The sequence below is a fragment of the Ammospiza nelsoni genome, chromosome 6 (genome assembly GCF_027579445.1).
Source record: "Ammospiza nelsoni isolate bAmmNel1 chromosome 6, bAmmNel1.pri, whole genome shotgun sequence".
NCBI lineage: Eukaryota > Metazoa > Chordata > Aves > Passeriformes > Passerellidae > Ammospiza > Ammospiza nelsoni.
The window spans coordinates 49,544,616-49,568,001 of NC_080638.1; the positions used below are offsets into that span (position 1 = coordinate 49,544,616).

Here is a 23,386-nt window from a genome sequence, read left to right on the forward strand (position 1 = left end):
AAATAGGAAATTAAGTTTAGGATTTATGAATCCCAGTCACAGAATAGTTTAGGTGGTTGGGGACTCCTGGAAGTCATTTGGTCCAATGCCCTGGTTAAAGCAGAGCCAGCTTCCAAGTCTGATGCCATTTGATGTTAGCTCACATTGCTCAAGACTTTGTCCAGATGAGTTATGAATGTGTCCAAAGATTTCCACAACTGTGGACACCCTTTTTCAAGTTTGAGTGTTTGTGAATTTCATTTTCCTAATACTCAGTTAGTTACTGAATACTTTAATTTTTTTTTTTAATTGTGGTGTTCTAGTCCCTCACTCATTGAAGTTGCTAAATTTTTACTTCTGTCTTCAACAAATTCAGATTTGGACCAACATAGAATGTTATAGAATCTTGCACTGAAAATAATGTCACTTAAGGGATGTTGAGGTAACCCTGTAATTCCCTGCAGCCACTCATCAGAACTTCTGTTTACACAGAGCACAGACTTGAGTGGTTGATTCAACAATGGCTATTTAACAAATCTTTTTTGCCAAACTGCTGCAGTTAGTCACAGTGTGAAAGAAAAGCCTCTACACAAACAGAGCTTCAGTTAGAGCTTGGGTAAACATGGTGCCTCAGTCTTCTTAACAGAACTGTATTCTGTTCCTGCCATTGTGTTTTGTGGCTAGTGTGAATGAAGGAGAGAGAAATGTAAATCTGTCTTTTCTTTTTCAAAATCCTTTGTGGTAATATTGTCTTGCAGTACATTCAGTGACTAATCTTCATTCTTCATGCTGCAGAAGGAGTTGCAGTCATCCATCCATTTCCAGACAGAAATGTTTCTAATTCAGTACCCAGGGACTTTGAAAATTTTATTTGTTCTTACCTTGTAGAATCTGTTTTTAATAATGCTTTAAAAATTAGTATAAGAAATCTTATTGTCTTCCTTGAGTTTCATGAAAATTGGCAAAATTGGTCACACATACCCTGAATAAAATCATAGTATAGTGGGAAGGGGTCTCTGGAGATCATCTTCCTGCTCAAAGTAATGTCAATTAGTGGCAATGTATTCAGAGTCTTGTCTTGAATGCAGGATTTTGAGTCCTATGGGTGGAGACTGCACCACCTGTGTGGGCAACTCTTTCCAATATTCGAATACTCTGACACAGGAGATTTTGTGGGTTTTTTAAGGTTTAAGTGGAATTTCCTGTGTATTGAATTTGTTCCTGTTGTTTTGCATCCTATCACTGGGCACTGCTGGGAAGAATCTGCCTCTGTCTTCTTTACTGTCTCACATCAGAGTTTATACATGTCAAATAAGGCCCCCAAGCTTTCTCTTCTCAAGGTTAAAAATCCCTTTTGTCTAAACTTCTGCACAAATATTGCGATGAACTCGCGACCCCCTGCCTGAGATTCTTGTGTTGAATAGAGAAGAATAATCATGTTCCTTGAGCTGCTGGAGATGCTCTTGAGTGCAGCCCAGGGTGCTGTCAGCTGCTTTTCCCTCCAGATCAGTTTTGTGTCCCCTGGGACCTCCAGGTCGTTTCCTGCCAGGCTGTTTCCCAACCAACTGGGAAAGTTGGTTGGCCCCCAGCCTCTCCTGGTGCATGGGAGTGTTCTGCCACAGCTACAGAACTTGCATTTCCTGCTGCTGGACTCCATAAGATCCCTGTTGGTTTGTTTCTCCAGTTTGTTGAGTCTGCAGAGTCTTCTGGTCTGTCAGCATCTCCTCCTGGTTTTGTGTCATCTGCATTCTGAGGGTGCACTCTGTCCCATCACCCATGTCATTAAGGAAAACTTTATTGCCCCCAGTAAGGTAAACCATGAGGTAAACCACCTGTGGATGGCTCCCTTGCCACTAATCACAGCCCTTTAGGCTCAATAGTTCACTCAGTTTTCAGTCCACATTACTTTCCATTTGTCCAGCTTGTACTTCATCAGTTTATCTAGGGGTATATGATGGGAGACAATGTCGGCAGCCTTGCTAAAATAAGTTAAACAACTTCCACCTTCTCAGCCAGTCACATGTTGTCAAGTTGGCTGGTCAGGATTGATTTCCCCTTCACAAATCCAGGCTGACTGCTTGCAGGCATGTTTCTGTCCTTCAAATGTTTGTAAATGGTTTCTAGGAGGATTTGCTTCAGTCACAAGACATCACAATTATTATGTGGACTTCATTTTATGATGGTGAAAGAAATAAGTAAAAGCAAATGCAGGGGCTAGAAGGAGAAGGCTTAGTGCTATGTTTGTGCTTGAGAAGTGTTTGAAAAGTGCTTTACAAGGGGTCTTACAGTTAGACCAGGTCTGGTTCCACTGGCCAGCAGCAAGCAGCTGCAGTTGCAGAGGAAGGAAGTATTTGGACAGGAGCATTGGGGAGCTTCCCTCCCTGCATCCTGCATGGGAATCCAATGAGGATTCCCACCATTGCTAAGTCACTGGGATCTCCTGTAGGATGAACTCAGAAGATGAGTCCTGAAGTTTTATATTTAAATGGTATGTGGATTTTGCTAGCACAAAAGAGGTTGAGCTAAATTGCTTCTAAGTATAGGGCTCTGTTGTGTTCTTCTATAGTTAGCACTGTTAATAAAGGAATAGTGCCTTCAAAACACTGAGCTTATTGTGACTCTGAAGAAAAGATACAGGATTTATTTTAATTTGTTTATTAGTACAAAAATGTGTACAGCTGAGCATTTAGCAATAATTCACTTTAATTCTGGAGTTTTTAATATTTAAAGAAAATCTATGGTGCAGCTCATTTGGTAGAAATAGAAATCTTCTGCAGTTGGAAAATTACAGACTGTGTAGGTGTTGAAATGCCTCTTGCTTCACTTTCTTAATTGGCAGTAGGCCAGATACTAAGAATTTCTGGTTTAAAGGGAAATGCTTCCCTTTTCTTTACGTTTTGAAGGATAAGAGTAGCATTTTGTTTGCATTTTTTAGCAGTTAGAACATGGGTTAGCAGGAAGAAACATGGGTTTCTTCCATGTTGATACAAAATGAATAAAATTTAAATTAAAAATCTTCTCCAAGTTACCTTGGCTTTTTGCATTACTACTGGATAACACAAAGATATGCATGCTTTGCCAAAGGAAAAGGATGTGTTGATGTTTAGTTTTAATTTTGGCATCCAGACCCTCTTGCTTTCTGATTCTATTCTAGGAGTTGATCTACTTGAGTAATTTTTCTTTTCACCTTGTACTTTTTTTCATTGCTGCCTACCACTTCCTTCCCATCCTGTTTTTTTTTTGTTTGTTTCCTTTTTCAATTGTGGGATACCGTTGAGAGAGACAGAATGAGGAGAAAGGTACAAGATCTGTAATTTAACCAAGTTCTTTACATCCTTTTTTAATCATGTTTGCGTGCATATGACTATACATCTGACTGCTTTCCCTACAAAAAGGAAATAATGGTAGGTTTCTGTTAAAATGCTGTACCCTGTGTGTTATTTTCATGTATATCTTCTATTTACCCCCTTCTTATGGTTTATCCCTTGTATTGCCATAAGGCAAAAGATTCCGTGAAACCACTGCCTTGATCATCTGGTTTGAAAAGACTTTCAGAAGTTTCACATTTTTATGCAAAGCTACACTAAAAATTAAAACATTCCATGTAGGAAATGATATATAATAACTTGATAGGTTGTTTTTTTAAATATGGTCTTCTACCACATATTATTTAAAAAAAAAAACCTCATTGCTTGCATGAAAAACCTGAGTAGTGTAGGTTTGCTCTTCTTGGTTTTGTTTTGTTTTCTAATGAAAGCCATGAGCTTGTAATCATCAGAGTGAGTAATGTATTGTATGTTTATGTTTTTGTAAGTTCTGGTCAGGATATCCAAGGAACAAGTGTGGTGGCAAATCTTCCAGTCCTTATGCGACAGAATCCTGCAGAAACACTTCGTCGGGTTTTACCAAAAATCAGAGTAAGTTTTGTGTGTTGAGGTTTGAATGTATCTTTTTCTGCCAGTTTAATTATTTTAACAAAGAAAAAAAAATATCCCACTTTTATTGCAAACTCAGTCTCTAGGAGGTGTATGTCAATAGGTCTTCTGCATTAATTCACTGAACTGATGAAGTATTACAGGCATTATAGTTTTTTAAAAATTGTTAGGTTAGGGGAAAAAAAAGCAGAATTAGTACTGTTTAAATGTTCTAAAAGATTTACCAGTGTTTTGACAGCTTTTTTGAGAATTCTTGTTGAGGACTATCCAGTCATAATGGTTGATTCTGATGTTCTGAAACCCCTTTCATCCAAACATTAAGATCTTCATGGCGCTGTCTAGAAGAGTATAGTTTGCTTTTAGCTGTCTGTGCAATTTCACGTTCTGCCCTCCGCATTTTTAGTAAGTCACTGCTAGTTGTGATAAATGCATGCTGACCATGTAATGTTGTACAGTAATTTTATATAGAGATATGTTTTTATAAGGGATATTTGGGTTGTTTAACCTGGAGAAGGGAAGGCTCTGGGTACCTCTTATTTTGACTTTTCAGTTCTTCAGAAGGGGCTTATAAAAGGATGAGGACAAACTTTTTGGCAGTGCCTTTTGAGATATGACAAGGGGCAATGGGGTTAATTAAAGAAGGATAGATTCAGACTAGATATAAGGAATACATTGTTTGACATGAGGATGGTAAAGCACCGGAACAGATTGCTCAGAGAAGTTATGGATGCCCCATCTCAGGAAATGTTCAAGGTCAAACTGGATGGGACTGAGCAGCCTGGTCTAGTGGAAGGTGTCCCTGCTCATTGTTAGGGGGGTGGACTACCAACCCAACCTATTCTATGATTATGTGATTGTGAAGAAGATACCTGTCTCCATATTTCCACTCTGTCCCAGATATGTACCCAGAAGAAATGTAAAAGTTCATTTAAGGTGTGGTTTTAGGAGCAGCCTTGGCCAAATAAGAACAAAGTAAATCACAAATGCAAATGCAAAACTTAATAATGCTAATAACCCCTAGGACCCCTGCAAAAGAAGAGTGTTGGGAGAGGGCCTTTGCAATGGTACCCAGTGTAAGAACTGCAACTGTTGTTGCAATGTGCACAGAAACACAGGAGCCATCTTCTGAACATCAGGAATCACTTCTTCACTGTGAGGGTGACTGAGCAGTGGCACAAGTTGCTTAGAGATGTTGTTGTCTTCCTCCTTGGAGGTATTCAAAGGCAGTCTGGGCATGTCTCAGCTGTAACTGGCCCTGTCTGAGCAGGGGGATTGGACAAAATGCCCTCCAGAAGACCCTTCCAGCCTTCAAGCATTCTGTGAATATCAGACATCACCTCTCAACTTCATGTTATGTCCTGAAATGTCCTGTCCTGTCTCAGGAGACTTCTGGTTCTTAAAAGGAGCTGTTTCAACTTTTATCTGATTATTTAGATTCAGCAAGTGGTCAAGAAATAGCTCTTTTCAGGACTAAGGACTGGAATAGACTGACAGATGATTTAGAAAACATTAAAGTACTTCTGGTTGCATTCTGCACTATGAGATGCAGGTCAATAGGCATTTGCTGAAATATGTATGAGTGTAAAAGTGCTTTGAGAAGAATGATGTGAAGTTACAAAGTAATTGGTAACCCTTCCACTTGCACTGAATATCTGCAGTTACAACCACCAATTAATCTGACATATGTAATGCAGTCTTTCTAAGCCAACCTACTGACTTCAAGAAAAGTTGGTTTGGGTTTTTTATGCTTACCATACTGAATCCAGTTTTTTCCTCTGGTTTTCTACTTTGAGAGCAGAATTATTCCTAAAGTTAAGGAGGAATAAGAAACACTAGGTATTTTCTACCTTTATTTTTCAGGCTGTAGAGAAGTGCTGGCCTTGGCGTGTCTTCAGTAAAAAGTCTAGTATGGGAATACAGTTTTTGATTCTAGTTTTAAGTTTTTTTTTATTTAGGGATCAAGAAAATATTTGGAAGTATGATCATTTGCATGAATAGGAAAGTATTTGTACGGTGGAAGTTGGATCTCAGTGTGATATTTGATCAGGCTGTACTTAGTTACTTTGTAAAAGTGTCTTCCTGTATAATATTGAAGACATTAAACTAAAAACAGTATAGTAAGAAAGAGGCAGTAGGAACTGAAGATAGAAATACTTGAAATGAAGAAGACAACGTTAATAATGAATGCAATCAATCTTTGAGCAAATTATTGAGAAATGTAGTGTGGATTTCATCTTACAGTATCATTTAAACCCAAACTGGATGTCTTCCTAGATGATATATTAAATGAAACCTAATTTAATGGGCTCCAGACAGAGGTAAAAACATAAAATATAATGAGGTCAGTCTAAATCCAATAGTTGCTTTAAACTTTAGGCTTTATAAACTGAAGTGTTGTGGAATGTATATGAATTAAGTTCCTTTCTGTGCCATTGCTCTTATAAGGCCAGTCCTTCAATGGTGTTCTGTTATCTAATATTATTTATCTGTAGTAGAAGTAAAGTGATGTTGTAACCATGTGCACTGCACTTTTAATTTCAAAACAGTGTTTGACATCATTAATTTGACCTATTACTTTTTTCTTAACCTTTTTTTTTATTGGAGGAATAATCCTGACCATTTAATGGAAACTTTTATAGTCTGTAAAAGCATAATTGAACTCCACTGCACTCAGAGTCTTGCAAATGTAATCTGCCATTGCAGGGAAATAAACTGATTTAAATTACTGCACTTGGTTCTACTTCTTTAGCTTGGGAGCAATCATTTGTGAAATCAAATTGGCACATGAAAAATGAATTGTGTAGTAGTTTCAGAGGGCTGTTTCTTTGAAGGTATTGTTACCATATAATTGCATAAGGAAATCAGTGTACTTATTTAGCATACTTGCAGACACCCAAAGCAAAATTAATGTTTTTATTAGAGCTGAGGGTAAAGCAGATGAAGAAAGAAATAAATACAAGGAATATTCAGTCTGAATACATTGCAAATTTGTATTTCATTTGTGAAAAATTGATAAAAATAGTTACTTGTAGAAATATTGAAATGGGTGTATGCAAATTGCTTATAGTTTTGTGAAATCTAGTTAAATTAAAATTGTGTCAAAGACACTATATGTTTAACATGTTTTAGATTTGAGATGAGTAAAATCAATACACCAATGAATGTGACATGCATAAGTAATTATTGAATAACGTGTCAGTATTTTGGTTACGCTATTTAAACAAACATACCGTATATAATTTAGATGTTAATGTAGGAATGAGATTAGGAAGTTTTCTTTTAAAATTCTGCTGTTTAAATGAAGTTGCATCCTTGTATGTGTTCTTCTGCATAGAGAAGCCCACTCTGGATTTCTGCATGCACCTCCTCATGAACCTTGGAAGTCATTGAAATGCAGATTTAGGCAAAGCTTAGACGTTCTTAAAAGCATTTCTCTTTGTGCACAAAATGGCTCTTTTCAAATGATGCTAATAGTATTTTTCCTGCTTTCCATCTTTGAGCTCTGCAACCGAAAGTGATGGAGGGAGATTGCAGGTGTCTATCCAAATGACTAATAAGATTTTTCCAAATGCTGTGATTGCAGCAAACTATGATTGTTCTTGTTGTTGTGTATATATCAAGCTTTATTCAGTGTTGTCTCATTAATTCCAAATTAATTCTCAGAGTTACTTATTTTCCTAATATATCAGCCTTCTCTTGAAAGCTTTTTTTTTTCTGTAGCTGATTTTATGGTTTAAGAAAAGGTGGGGTGATTTTTATCCTTCCTTATACTGTACATTAATTTTAAGGTCCATTCTCATTATATCCTTCAGCTTCTGTAATCTCCATTATTTCTGTGTCTCTTAGTCTTTTAGTCTAAAATTTCTATCATGCCAATGCAATTACTAAAATGATTTGACTATGTCTCTGCTTGCAGCATTCTTTCAAGAGAATTCTGTTGTTGCAGGAGAAAATCTGCATTTAAAGTAGAGATGAATTTTCCTTTTTCCAATTAATGGAATAAACTAGGCTTTCTAAATTTTAAGTTTTGAGGCCTGAGTTTAACTTGTAGACATTAGAATAGTTAAGAACATGTTAGTACACTTAAATTCCATTAAATACTTAATGCTTGTCTGAATAAGATAGACAGGGAGAGCTTTTTTAGTCTGGAGTGAAAATTTGTGGAGTATCCATGTATAGAAAAATACATTATTTTCTAAATAAATAAATTTATATTAAGTAAATTTAAGTTACTCAGCTTGGGTTGTATGAAAATGGAAAGAGGAGACCCATGCTTTTCCAAATGCAGAACTGTATAGTTCTGAGTGTAAGCATCAGTGCAGGCAGGTGTGTAAGCAGTCTAGAAATTTATATTTCAATGTCTCCCGAGGTCCATGAGGAGGCACATCCAGAGAATGTGTTCTCACACATGACTATCCAGAGTTATGTGGATCAGTGGAGGAGACTATTTGGGAACTTTGTTTGTTGGTAAGTAACCCTGTTTGTATTGCATACAAAGTAAATAGGTACGGAAAACTGAATTCATAGGATCACAGAATTATTTAGGTTGGAAAAGACCTTTAAGTTCATCAAGTCAAACTGTTAACCTGGCACTGCTCCATAATTTTCTGGTCTGCACTGCTGTGTTAGCATCTACAGTGTGTGGATAGTTCTCTTGGTTCTCTTGGCGATGGTTTTTGGAGCAAGTGTTAAGCCAGAATCCCAGAAAAGTATGGACATGTATTCTGATCCCAAAAATATTCAAAATACAAAACTGGTAGGTGTTCTTACTCTTTCTTGGCTGTGGCTGTAAGAGCAGTGGTGGAACAAGGACAGAGTCTGTGGAAATAAGGAGGCGGCAGTTTCCATGGGTGTTGAATGCAAATACTTTGTTGGAAAGCAGCACAGTGCTGTTTCTGATTTTCATTTGTGGGAGCAAGGACACAGAGAATAATTTTAGAAAGAAACATCGTTATAAACTGGGACAGGTCTTGAGAGATAAGTTATTGTTCTCCTTGAAATAGCTAATAATTGTACAGTTGTATGTACAAATGGTTTGACATTTGTAGAATGAGAACTTGTTTTATACCAAGTCAAATAGTAATTTCTCAGATGTTCTCTACAAACTATTTTCTCAGCAAAAGTCCTCTGACACGCAATATTTAGAGTCATAAAATCATTAAATCTGAAAACCCCTAAGATTATCAAGTCCAGTTGTTTACCCAGCAGCACTATTTTCACCATGTCCCTGAGTTCCCTATCCAGGTGCCTTTTGAACATTTCCAGGAATGGTGGAAGTGGTTCCACCACATCCCTGGCAGCCAGTTCCAGTGCCTGACCACCCTTTGAGTGAGGAAAGCCACTCTCCAGCCACTCTGTCCCCAGCCTGTAGCACTCAGGGGTTTGTGTGACCCAGGTGTGGGACCCAGTGATTGCCTTTGTTGAACCTCAGACCATTGGCCTTGATATTAATTAAGAGGTTAAACAGGACTGGTCCCAGCACTGAGCCCTGGGCATCCCCGCTTGTGACTGGCTGCCAACTGGATGTAATTCCATTCATCAGCACTGAGGACCTGGCCATGCAGACAGTTTGTAACCCAGTGAAGAGTACAATCCATTAGCAACTGTGCAAAATGAATATATAATTTTTTAATCTGATCCAGCCTTATTTTTATTTTCAGTTAATTTTGGCTTATTTTTGATTTTTGGTGAGTGATCTGAGAAAACACTGTTCATATCAAGCAGCTTAAAAAAGAAACAAAACCACATATATAAAATGCTAAGTAGGAGGCATGGGATTTAGACTCCTGCTGAACTTGGAGTAATTTGTAAAATGAGTGTAATGCTTTAGTAGTAGAATAATGAACTTTTTATTTTTTCAGGAAATAGACATGCTTAGAAAAGTAAACAAATAGAATGTTCACTTAGTTGACAGATATTTACAGTTCCTAATTCTTACAATGAATGCTGTGTCAAAGATTGCATCCTGCAAGGTCTGTGCAAAAATCTGATATTTAAAATTTAAATTACCTGTTTTTAAATTTAAAAAAATAGTGATATTTCATTTCACTTCAACATATTAACTTTGTTTAACTTCTGAGTGGATGATTTTAAAGACAGCCTAATTCATGACATTTTTGTGTGTCAGAGCTCAGAAATACAAATGTTTAGTTAGCTAGATAAATATTCTAGTGTATCTTGCTTTATTCTTAAGACTATATATATGTACTTTTTATTTGCATTCCATGTTAGTCAAGGGATGAAATTTAAATTGCCTTCTGCTATTATAATATAAATTGCCTACTGCTATATATTCAGTATCTCCTACTGAATGAATGAATGAAATACTTATTTTTAATTCATGTGCATAAACAAGAGGAGTGCAGTTGATGGCTGGTCTGTTTCTATCTCTCATTTTGTAAAGTAGAAGAATCCACACATTGCATTGATGAAACTTAAAGTCACAAAGAATATTATAAGTAACTTTTTTTTTTCTTAGAAGATTCATGATATATCATAAGAAGATTTAATCTCTGCAATAAATTGCTGTTAAGAGAAAATAATTTTACAGCAAATTTTGTAGTTTATCCTGGTTGTTGCATATTAATTCTAAAAGTGAATGTAAAAATTTGGATGTTCTTTCAGTACATTTCTGCCTCATTCTCTAAATTGTTATAATTTGTAATTATACAGGAGGTTCTGCATGTTGCAGGAGTGGAAATGCAGTTAACAGCTGCTGTTTCTTTTTTGACTGTTCTGCAAGAGGAGTCGGTGTCCATTCATACGTACTCCCACTCCTTCCTACACATCATTCTCCAGAACCTGGAACACAGAGATGCAGGTCAGGGCTGCACAGCCACTCTGATGGCTCACGACCTCTACATGTTCTGTTTCCTTAGTGACCCTGCAATACTGTGTCAACAGTGAGTGCAATCACTGTGACTTTGTATCTAGATTTGCATGAATGGAAAGATTTTTGCATGATGACCACTTTCATACTGATATTTAAATGTAATTCTGATTGAAGCAGAAAAACCCCTCTCACGTTGTCTGAAAGATCAAATCCCAAACTTGTTTCTGAGTCTGAGCTTCTCCTGAAGTACCAACATTTTGCGACTGAGAAAATGGGGGGAGGATGGTTGACATTTCTTCTGTGTTGATTATTTTTCCTTAATTTATTTGACACTAATTTTAGAATACCAAGGAAAGAAAAGGACTGTTGTGCAACTAGAAAGTTTCAGTGGGCATAAGAAAAGAATGAAATGAGGGAAATTAGCTTTAAAAAGAAATTTGAGTAGTTATTAATTTTATATAGGAATTGGAAAGGGAAAAGAAATGGGGTCAGACCTTGCTTCTTACCTGTCCTACTTTGTACTCTGAAGCCTTGAATGTTAATATGGTGGCTTTCGGATTGATAGCTCCTTGAAGATGTGTGTAAAAAGTTAGAGCAAATTTTGTAAAACTGGTACATGTTTTTGTGTAGTTGTTGTATGCACAATATAAGACATCACATATAATTCATATCTTTTAAACAGGTGTCAGCAATGCATGGTTAGAAACTCTTCTTGCTGTAATAGAAGCTTTACCAAAAGAAACTGTCAGACATGAGGTAATACTGATTTCTCATGATCACAAAAAATACTAAAATTGTAAGATTGTATTTCCCTGCAAGTTTTATTCACCTTAGTCAGATTTGTGGCAGTTCCATGCCTGTGAAAATGGTAGTGGTTGTGGAACACACTGTAAGAGTATGCAAAAATGGGCAAAAAGGCGAGACAGGAAGGTCGCCTTAAAAAAAGTAGTGTTCTTCAGCAAATAAAGTTTACTTTACACGTATTTACACTCCACTGTAACATTTCCACTGCACTTTGTATTCTCAGTAGCACATTTTCCTGCCTCCTGTTTTGATTTACAGAGTAGTATCTCACTCTATGTCTTCATGAAGAAACTACATTTTGTTTACTATTGGAATAAAATTCCAATATCTGCTAAATGGAATTGAAAGCTAGAGGTCCATTGCTTAGTGTATTCCAGTAGCTCTTGGTGTACCAAAACTCTAGTGCACTGCAAACACTCTTCATTTTTCACTGTGTAGCTCAAGAAAGAAAGAAGAAAATCTGTCACTAAGTTATAATGCCAGTCCCCTTTAGTCAGCTAATTTATTCACTTTTAAGTGTTCATATTTTGTTAAGTTCAAAAACTTTGCAACAGACATATTGACTGTGTTTATAATTTAAAACAATATGGAGATTTAAATAAACAATTGTTTGTGTAGTATAAAAATCCTCATTAAAATAAGAGTAAACTGTTTAAAAATTCAACTGTTCAGAACTGTTTAAAAATTCAACTTATAAAGGGTAAAAAATAAGGTTGGAACAAACACAGAGAAATTATTCTAGTCACCTTCAAAATCTAATTGCAATGTTATTTAAAAGATGTAATTAAAACAAAATTGACTATTGATATGCATAGGTGCCATTATTGTTAGTACTGATAAATTCAGTGAAAAGGTTACTGACATTTGGGATATGTTTTTATAGATTTTTTTTAAGAAGAGGAATAATTTATTTGATGCTCACAATTTTTTTCACTCATATTTCTTCTTTTTTTTCCGTGTAGATTCTGAATCCACTTGGTTCCAAAGCACAACTTTCTCAAACACTTCAGTCCCGCTTAGTTAGTTGTAAAATCATGGGAAAAGTAGCTAACAAATTTGAAGCTCATATGTAAGTAGATTGTTGATATATTTTCATTCCAAAGTGTAAACCAGTATTTCTCTGTTAGTGGACACAAATTACTACAAGAAAAGTAGACTTCATTGCAAAAATGAAATACTTTTTTCACAGGTCCTTTTCATTATTTAACTAGCATGTTTATACTTGCTGATGTTCATCATTTTATAACTTGAGTTTGTATGTTCTTTCAGAGATTTGAATGGATACCATTTTCAGGCCATTCTTCCATATTGTTTTTCTTACTAGAAAATAAGCCACACAGTGGATTTCTCTGCAAACTTACAGGCACAAAACACAACTTAATCTCTTTTGAGTTTCTTGTCATAGGAAGAGGAATTCCATTCCTAACTTTTTATTATGTAACCAAATTTAGCATGTAGATCTGTTTTTTTCCTATCCCTAACTAAAATGTAGATATATGAGGAACTACTGCTATTCCCTGATATTTTCCAGCCCTTAGATTCAGTGTCTGTGAGCCTGGATGAAATAGAGTGCAGTGATGGAAGCAAATCTGCCCAAAACTCATCTGCCCAAAGCAGTTAAAGCAGTTGGTGTGCTACATTCCTTGGTCAGCCGACCAAGATGTTTAGGAATAAATTTCTTTAGATTATGATGGGTTTTTTTCTTCAATAAAAAAAGGCTAGAAACACCCAAAAGGAAACTATCTAAATCTTCATTTGCTGTTTGTATATATATATATATATATATATATATGTATATATACTTGTTGAAAATGCAAAATTTAATGAAAATGGTAGAGTAGTATTTTTTGAGAATGTTCCCAAATCTTTATGTTCCAAATCTTTAGGACTCTGTCAGAATAGCAGTTGCATTTATTTATTTGATGTTAAAGTCTCATAGAAATAAGTGACTTTATGGATTACTTGGAATCTTCTGTGAAATATAGTAGTGTTAATTGGTAGCCATAACAATCACATCATCTGTGGTGTTTCTTCAACATGATTCCTTGCTCTTCAGAAGCAGGAATCCCCACATTTCAGTAAACAGGTCTTAGCACTTTTTCTGCACAGCCACTACATTTTAGGAAGATAACTCAGAATTTTCTGGGATATCTTGTTCTTCTGGTAGAGAGCTCTTGAGTGCAGTTCAGAGCTGGGTCCTCAGGTTTAGAATGTGGCAGACCGAGTAATATTCAAGTCTCATTCTCATTCCCCTTTCAGAAGGGCTCTTGGTACAGGCCCAGAAGACATACCCATCCTCAGGAGTAGGCAATGTATAAGCATATCTTCACTTTCTTCTGCAGAATGGCACAGTTTTTCTTCATAAAATTTATGCTATAATTAAAAACTTTGTATTTGATGTTATTCCTAGTTTGTTTTAATATCCTGTCCTTGTCATGGAACATTAGTTTTTCTTCCCTCCAGTGTTCCAAGTTAAAAAGTACTTTTTCTTTTTATGTAGTCCCTAATTTAGTGTATTCTAAAATTCCAAACTTCCAAGACTGTACAATTTTTGAAACTTGAGGCTAAATTTTTTCTGTAAGAAGTAAATTAATTTCCACTGAAATGAATAGAGGCTGTGCAAGCTGGCTTGAAAATTTGCTTGTCAGTGTCTACATATTATTTATCTTGAGTTTTGCAATAACATAAGGATTTTTATAGGGATATTTTATGAATAATTATGACAGAACCTTGAACAGTGAAAGGAAACACAATGGCTGATTCTGCCTAGTTGTAATATGTTTTTACTGAAATAAGAATCAAAATTTTTATTTTGTATCTGCCATTGATTTAGATTGATACTTGGTCTACTTGCCTGAAGGCATTGAAATATTCAAGCTTTTAATCTTAAATTCTATTTCTCCTTTCTTCCTAATTATGTCTTGGGTGATACCTGCAAATCAAAGATGAGGTATTACAGACATTTAATTGGGATTTGCATTTCCATTTATATAATCTTTTTATTGTTTCAGTGGTTGTTCAGAAATTGTACTGAAGATTAGAAGTTATTAAATGAGGACAGCATCCTACTAAAGTAGCCTACCTACTATTTTTGTAGAGAAATTATTTCTTTTATAAGAAATAATAGATGAATATGAGCAAAATATAATGACAGTAAATATTCTTTTTCCTCTTTCTTTATAACATATTTGCATATCTTTATAATATATTTGCATCCAATGTACAATATTCTTTTCTAATGGCTGATTATCAGAAAAATCCTTTACTGTATGTGATAAATTAGTAATACATGGGTTAAACAGATAATATGTGAGTAAAGTTCAGTATTACTCAATAGATTTTATAGATTCTTTTTCTCTATACTAATAGAAAATGTTCACATTTTTAGTGTTAAAAGAGAGGTGCTTCCATTGGTAAAATCACTGTGCCAGGATGTGGAATATGAAGTTAGAGCTTGCATGTGTCGGCAGCTGGAACATGTAGCTCGAGGAATAGGGTGAGTGCAATTTGCCTGACTGATCTAAAATGCAAAATATTTCTCTAAAATGTCAGCCTAAAAACTCCTTTTAAAATTGCTGAATTCATGCATACTCAGTTATGAATTTGGAATGTGCAGATGTGTTCTAAATTCTGTTTAGTGTCTTTAAAATGAACTTAATTTCACTTATTCTAAATTTCACTTATTCTGGGAGTTGAAAGTTTAAAAAAAATAATAAGTATTATGCAGTGGCAAATGACAGCTTTACTGGTAATTTACACCACCTTAGAACAGTGGGTTTCATAGGGCTAAATACTTTGTTATCAATTACTGATCTTTCCTGTGTATTTTTCCTTTGATTCTTTCCTCACCAGCTTTTATTTTTAGCATTAATGTATTCACATAGACTGTTCTATCTCTTTTTGCTTAATTCCTTCTCAGTGCTTTGGATGATTTAATCTCATGAGATTGGACATTGAGGGCTTTCAGTATGGAAGCTATTCCAGTGTATCATGTTGAGGATAAATAGGTCGTAGGTAAATAAAAAAATAACTAAACAGACATGAGCAAATTTTCAGGTAAATATTGAAGGTATAATGTGACAGCAGTCCAAATACTTATTTTTACTAGTTAGTGTTATTGCCACTTAAATGATCTGTTATTTTCTCATAATTTTATTTGAATATTTAATCATTTTCTTGGAAGAACACTGTTAACACCTCTTGATTTCCTCGTAGGTATAATGAACTCTGTAAGATGCAAATCACTTTGATGCTGATTATAAACATTTGAAAGGATTATTGTTTATATTGACTTACAAAAGGGGCAGCTGTTACTGTTTTAGTCTGATTGGAAGGAGTATTTTGAGCATTATTATTTCAGCATCCTGGAGTTAACTATCACCAGTATTTTAGTAGGTCAGTATGTACCAAGGCAAAAAAGGACAAGCAGAACCCTTTTTTTACTACTTTAAACTAGGGCCAAAAGTCAGTGTTTAGACTAGTTGGGAAATGGCATTTTTTTCTGAGCAGGAGGCTCATCTTAGATTTGTAAAATTTCCAGACACTTCAATCCAACATGGCTAATATTTATTACATTTTGACTTTAGACCATCATAATGAGCACATTTGATCATAAGAATTTTCTTAGTGATACAGTGAAAAGGCTGGAGTCCTTTGATTTTTTTTTTTTTTTTTTTTTGGTCTACATTTTCTCTAATTTATTTTGAGCTAATTTGAATGTTTTTTAATGATGAAGTTCTGCATTTAAAGTTTTTATGTTACCTTGGTTGAAAATGAAGAAAAGTCCTGAGATTGACTGGAGGTTTTATATTTAACTTTCATTTCCTTAGAACTTGGTCTGTTTTTTCTTCTTGACTACCCAAAAAATATCTAAATGAGTATTTCAAGGCAGAATTCTGTTTTGCAGTGGCAGTATTGTTTTGTTGTAAGTTTCCTTTTGACTGCTTGCTTCATGTTGCAGGACAGAACTAACAAAAACTGTGGTGCTTCCTGAGTTGGTGGAGCTGGCAAGAGATGAGGGCAGCAGTGTACGCCTGGCAGCTTTTGAGACCTTGGTGAACCTGCTTGATATGTTTGATGCAGGTAAGAACCTAATTTAGTTTCCTAGCCCAATTCTTAGTGCTCTAGTGCATCTTATAATTGTATTTAAATGCTTTTTGTTCCAATTGCATTATTCAGACATTTCTGATTTTATTTTGTTCATTGCTTTGTCCTTTGTATTTCCTTATATTTCATGTCTTGCAATGCTTTATATGCAGAAAATTTTAAGGGAGGTGAGCTAGTTGTCCATGAAATCAATTATCATGTTCCAAGTTTCTAATATAATACATCTAAATAGAATGAGTAAAATTACTGCATAAATTATGGGAATATTTGGTTGCTAGTATTTAATTAATTAATGTAGTGCTATCAGTACACCAAATACAAGGTGTTAGCTCAACAAAAATGTACTGTACAGCAACTTGGTGATGAATTACTACAATATATGTATTTAAGCCATATAGAGGTGTGGATAAAGAAAAGAAAAATATAGGATAGCTTTGGAGAGAATACTGTAAATGGATTTTTTAGCAGTGAGTGTTTATATCAGTAAGTATGATAGTAGGTTAATTTTCTAGTTCTTGAGCCTCTGTATTGGTGCTATCAAGTTTGTGCTTCTCTTAGCACCTCTCACTCTTCACTCCTCCTCCCCCACCCCCTGCTGTAACTACTGCTTTGAGATACTGTAAGAAGCTTAGAGAAAGCAATCAGGGTTATTTACAGGTTTTTAAGGAATGGTTCTAGAAGTTGGGTTTGCGTGGGTTTTGCTTTCATGGCTGAACTAGAAAATGAACACTTCTGAAGGCAGATGACCCAATATTACATCCTAGAGTGTCTCTCCCACAATATCAAAATATTTCTTCAGGCCAATCTATTGTTCAGCCACAATTATTTGCTGAATTTTGCAGTTGATCTACCATTAAAAATCATTATCCCTTTAAATCTCAAACATTTTAATACAATGATTTTATTTAAAATAAGTCCAAAGACATAAATTTCTTCAAACATTTGCTCATTTATTTTATAAAGACACAGAGTGTTTGGATTTGGCTCTAATTTCTAAATTATTTAATTTATTTCCTGTGTCCTTAATTATTTTGTTTCTCTGTGAATTTATTGTATACCAAAAGATTTTGAAACACTTCTGAGTAGGTTTAAAAAAATTAACATACAGAATATCCTGATTTTTCTATTTACTGTCACAGTCATGTTCAGTCTTGATCTCCCTGTATTCCTACTATTGTGAGAAATCTTGTTGTAGGAGTACTGCAGTATTCTTTCTCTCTCTATATTCTTGGTGAATGGAGAAGGTAGTCACTGTTTATTTATTCTCTGCCTCATCCTTTACTGGGGATGCCTTTTCACTAACAACAACCAAAAAATGAACATAACAGGAGAGGTACTAAATTTAGGATCATTCTCTCTACCTCTGGTTTTGCACCTTCAGTGAGTGCCTGCCAGCAGTAATCTTGAGAATGTTAAAAGAAATTTTTATCCATTTATTACAGTAGTTCAGTGTCTGTGCTCTTTTTAAAATGTTGACAAATGGCTATCTCTACAAATTTCTTTTGTTTTTCAGATGATCGGAGTCAAACTGTTCTCCCATTAGTGAAATCGTTCTGTGAAAAATCCTTCAAAACAGATGAATCTATCCTAGTTTCCTTATCTTTCCATTTAGGGAAACTCTGTAATGGATTATATGGTATGATTTAATTTCATTTTAAAAATCTTAAACATGAGGGAAGATTGGAGAATTTGAATCCCTTGGATGGGGGAGAAAACGAAATGGTAGTTAGTTAGATTTTGGAAATTTCCTCTTAGGGTGACCATCTGCATATTGTTTATTATTGTTTTTGTTTTGTTTAGACATGGTCAAAGATGGAAACATGGTGTTTCATCTTTATTGGTTTGATTGATTTTTTGGGGTATTCTGGAGCTTGTCATTTGGATGATAGAATTTTTGAAACTAAAAACCTCTGAAAACATTATGATGTTAACTTTGTTTTTTTCCGTGCTTGATCTCCTTTTTAAGGCACAGTGCAGAACGTGCCCCTTAAAGAATTTCGCGGGAGAAAGGACATGCCATGTGAATTTCCCAGCTGCAGCTGAGGCCAAATCTGTGCCCATTACTTTTATACCCAAAATCTGTGCTTGAATTTTCACTTGAGCACAGCACAACTTTCCTTGATAAGTCTGCCCACCATGTATTACCTGTGGAGGAAGAGCACAGAATCATGGCTTTACATTATAATTTCCCCCTAGACTCTTAAAACCTTTGATCTTTCCTACAGCTCTTTAAAATGAACCTTAATGATTATGTTAGACATGATCAAAGTGACCATTGCTTCACTGCAGATTACTTGAAATGGCTGTTCCACAGTGTCAAAATGTTATTTTCAGAGACAGGGAGCTAGGACAGTCCATCCTGTGTTTATCATGTTTTTCCAGTCTTCTTTTCTCTAGGTTGAATGACTAACTCATGATCTTTCTTCATCTCTGAACTCCATCTGAGTAGTTCATATTTTTCTCAAAGTGTTACGCCTTAGAGCAGCTGAATGAAGTGAAAGGATTGCTTCACACATCTTGCCAAATATACAGTCACATTTTTCAGTATGAGAAATTGCCTTTTAAAAAAAATCTTGCAGCTAGTCTTTCTCTTTCCTGGCCTTGTGCAGGTGATGCAGATCAGGCTAAGCGTGGTACCTTACTGCTATTCTAATGGAATAATAGTACAAAGTTTTAGGACCATATGTCCAGTTACTGAAGATCATTTTAAACTCTATCTTTCTGAAGAATAAGCAGTCTCTGTCCTTGGTTGATGCTTTCAGAATGCTGAATAAGCAAAATCTCTTGTCTAGCATCCAGAATGAAAATACCAAATAGTACCACAACTAGGATAGAACTTACTTTATACCATTGCCTATCTTGTCACTAGTATATGGGTAGTTTTCTCTAAGTTGTTTTTCCAAGCAGTTTTGGAGCGCTTTTATAGTTTTTAATCTATCATTCCTGTTCCCTTGTTGTGAAAGACATGATCATTATTGCCTCTTTTGTTTCACAGGTCATGTTATCCCATACTAGAAGGAAATTGAATCAGTTTGACAAGTTTCCCTTTTGCCATGTTGGCTATTGCTATTTTTTGGGGGGGATATATGTGTGTGTGTGTATGTTGGTATTTAGCAGTAGATTTCTTTTTTTTTTATTTGTTTCAATTCTTTCAAACATGTGAAAGTAACCTGATTTACATAATTATATGGCTTGTCCATTCTCTCTCCAGCTATTAAATATAAGTACCACTTCAGCCCTTTTCTATTCTGTTATTTAAGATTTCAACAACTAGTACTTTGAGTACTGGAATGAAGAACATCTGACTGCACATTTTGAAAACCTCTTGTTTAAGATCCACTGACCTGTTGTTTCTCTACTTAAAGCTTGAATTTTTGTCAGAGTTATTAATTGTACTCAGCCTTATGGTATTAGTGGAATTTGAAAAGAAAAATTCTTAAGAATTTCATCGTTCTTGATACCAATCAATGATAGCTCATCCTTGTCCTCTGGAATAGAAAATTGAAGCTTTTTTTGGTTATTTCTGTTATTACTAATGTACTTGTAGTTTTTAAATTCTTCTTGCTAATTACATTCCAGTTTGTTCTGAGTACTTGTGTGTAGTGATTACACTCTGCTAGATTCAAGGGGGGTGGGAGGAAGAGGAGGGATAAAATCAAGATATTTGATAGATTTTAAAGTGAGATTTGTTTGGGTATATTATTAATAGGATTTGTAATGAGGAAGGTTTGTTGTTTTGTTTGGTTTTTTTTTCTTTTTTTGAGGCATTTTTACTCCTGAACAGCACTTGCGGTTTTTGGAATTTTATAAGAAGCTTTCCACACTGGGTTTACAGCAGGAAAATGGGCATAATGATAATCAACTACATCTGCAAACTCTGGAACAGGAAAAGAAGTATATTTCTGTGAGGAAGAACTGTGCTTACAATTTCCCAGTAAGTAGTATTAATTTAAGGTTTAATAGTAATTTGTGTTGAACATATAGTACACTAAATAGGACTACTAGTGATACAAGTGATAGAGGAGTTATTCCCAAATTCTTCATTATTAGCTAGATTTTAGCTCTTTCCTGTAAACTTTCAGTTAGTAAGCTTATGCAAAAGAGGTAGCAGGAAATACTACTATTTGCAGAGCCTCAGAAAATTATTGGCAAATTTGGACTGAGGAAATGGTGTTCTAAGAGTTTACTGGTCTTATTCTTTCCTGCACATTTTTTCCAAATGCTTAGCACAAAGGATTTGGGAAAAGGTCTGTGAAACAGAGTCCCCAGTTTCAACCCACTTGAATCTGCACTTCCACATTCATTGTGTGTCACATCATTCTAGGGAGTTGGAGATTGAAACTGAATGCTCAGGTTGATGTTTCAGTCATGTTCCTGCCTGAGTACAGAAAGTCTTTTCAATTTTATGTGAGGTCTTTAAATACACCAGTCATATTTCTGTAAATCTACTTTTTATTTTGACATTCTGTATTTGTATTCAATGAAAACATGTTTGCACCAAGAGCCAGTAGACAGCTATTTTTTCTTCTGCCTTTTGAAGGCAAACACAAAGGCAAAAATGTAGGTAGACATCTGTGGGTTTATTTGAGCAAAACCAAGGTATGTACAAACACAATCATATTGAAATTCAGATTCTTGCTTTGCTGCTTGCTAAAATGTTCTTTGTTTTTGATGTATCCATTTGCAGTTTTTGTAGAGTACAGAAACATTAGCAGTATTTATAAATCTGAAGTTTTATATCTCATGGTTTTAGTCTTTATCTTCAAAAAACAGCCTGCAGCATGTCTGGAAGAAAAGTAAATTCAGTTTAGTTCTCAACTCTGGATTTTGTCTGGTGTTTTAAAAAGGCCAACAAAACCTCCCCACTTCCTTTGTAAAATAACAACATGCTGCCTCTCAAGTTCATCTGAAAGTCTCTGCTACTTTCATGCTTTACTGCATAGTTTAAAAAGGACTTTATCCTTCCACAGGCCATGATTGTTTTTGTGGATCCAAAGAACTTCCATTTAGAACTTTATTCTATATTCTTCTGCCTTTGTCATGACCCTGAAGTTCCTGTCAGATATACCATGGCCATTAGTTTCTTTGAAGTAAGTCTACAATGGTTCTTTGTTACTGCTCACATGGTTTTATTTTATTTTGTTATTGTCTTTAGGCTTACATTCAACCAAAATAAAAAGAGATGAGAAAATGTATTGAAATTATTTAGTTTTTCAAGGGTGTTTGGTTCCTTCTAACCTCTTTAATAGCCCATATACACAAACATTATTTTATTTAAGTTGTGTGACATTTGTCTACAAGAGATTGCTGCTAGGTCAGATTGTAAGGAGCAATGAAAAAAATGTACAAATGCATAGGTATTATTAACTATATGGAGTGAATTCCAGAAATTAAAATGTGTTTCATAACACTCTTGTGTTTCAGTCTTGGAGCTTAGCTTAGATCCTATTTTTTTGCTGGGGAAATTGGTAAATTAAGCAGTTTGCTGAAAACCTTAAATGAGCAATAAAGGGCAAAATGGCTTTATTTTCACCATTGTAAGAAAGATGTATGGATTTTCAGTTCTCATTACATGTTGATGTCTTGTTCTAATGAATGATAGTCCAGCATAATTGTTGAAATTGTAAAATTAGCATCAATTCTACATAATATTTTATTTTAGCTGCATAGCACTATTAAGGTACTGCCTGAATATAAGGAAAGTATTTTAGCTCATTTAGAAAAACCTGTAAAATTATACCTTGTTCTAAATGAACATTTCGTTCTTTTTGATTTAATTTTAACAGTTTAACTAGGCAACCACCTGACAGGCAAAAATGAGTAATTTATGGCATTCCCTGCTAGCTGGATTACTTTCCAAAAAATATAAGTCATTGTAGCCATTTTCTTAAAGCTTCATCTTGATTGGAAGTAAGCTCTTATTTTCACTTGGCTTAAAGGAGCATTAAAAAAAATAATCTAAATATTTCTTGGGGCAAAAAAAATCTCATTCTTCAAGTTTGTGTTATGCTTGCTATAAAAGCTTTTTAATAGCATGGAGATGGACTGCTGGTGTTTTTTAAAAATTTACATGAGACTTATGAATCACATGAGTCACTGTAAAAAACCAAAAGGAGTAAGGAGTGGAAACTTCAGGTGGAAGGTTGGGGAAACTTAAAATCCAGCACAGGATATAAAAATTTTGTGTTTCATCTTCTGTAAATTATACAGCAGGCTGACTCTTAACTCTCCTAATTTACAGCATTTGAATATTCCTCAAGGAAATTTCTAGCCTTGCAGTGCAGCCTAAAAATTTCTTGTTAAATGTGAAATAGAGTTAATTTCAAAAGCAGGTTTTATAGTTAGATAATAGACCTGTTTCTTGTCTCATGTTCTTTATCTAAGCATATTTTTAATGTGATCAGTGGGAAAGTACACAACTTTAGGAAGCTGATATTAAACACTTTTTTCTGTGTCTCTTCATGCTTGCTGTAAAGCAAGAAAGCAGTGTTGAGCCATAGAACTAAAGAATGTTTCACCTTGCTATCTTACTGTCATTTTCTAGGTTGCTAAGCTTTTAAATTCTGATGTGTATACAATACATAAAGAACTGGTTACACTATTACAGGATGAGTCACTGGAGGTAATACACTTTTATTGGAACTTTTTGCTTGCTACATTGAGGCAGATATCTTCATGTTTAATAACTCTTCACTACCATAGTAGAGTAACAATTTGAAATGATTAACAG

The 23,386-nt window shown here is 34.9% G+C and overlaps 2 protein-coding genes across 3 annotated transcripts in view; one reads left to right on the forward strand and one right to left on the reverse strand.

The window, feature by feature from the left end:
• Positions 1–23,386, forward strand: part of PPP4R4 (protein phosphatase 4 regulatory subunit 4) — a 57,720-nt gene that overhangs the window by 18,457 nt on the left and 15,877 nt on the right. For both annotated transcript variants that reach the window (XM_059474788.1, XM_059474789.1), the window contains exons 3-12: positions 3,794–3,896; positions 10,587–10,734; positions 11,429–11,502; positions 12,513–12,619; positions 14,939–15,046; positions 16,511–16,632; positions 18,170–18,292; positions 20,421–20,590; positions 21,627–21,746; positions 23,201–23,278. In XM_059474788.1, coding sequence (XP_059330771.1) covers positions 3,794–3,896; positions 10,587–10,734; positions 11,429–11,502; positions 12,513–12,619; positions 14,939–15,046; positions 16,511–16,632; positions 18,170–18,292; positions 20,421–20,590; positions 21,627–21,746; positions 23,201–23,278 — 1,153 coding nt within the window. The remainder of the gene's footprint in view (positions 1–3,793; positions 3,897–10,586; positions 10,735–11,428; positions 11,503–12,512; positions 12,620–14,938; positions 15,047–16,510; positions 16,633–18,169; positions 18,293–20,420; positions 20,591–21,626; positions 21,747–23,200; positions 23,279–23,386) is intronic.
• Positions 21,234–23,386, reverse strand: part of SERPINA10 (serpin family A member 10) — a 28,375-nt gene continuing 26,222 nt past the window's right edge. The window contains exon 6 of the mRNA XM_059474792.1: positions 21,234–21,441. The gene's annotated coding sequence lies outside the window, so the exon portion shown is untranslated. The remainder of the gene's footprint in view (positions 21,442–23,386) is intronic.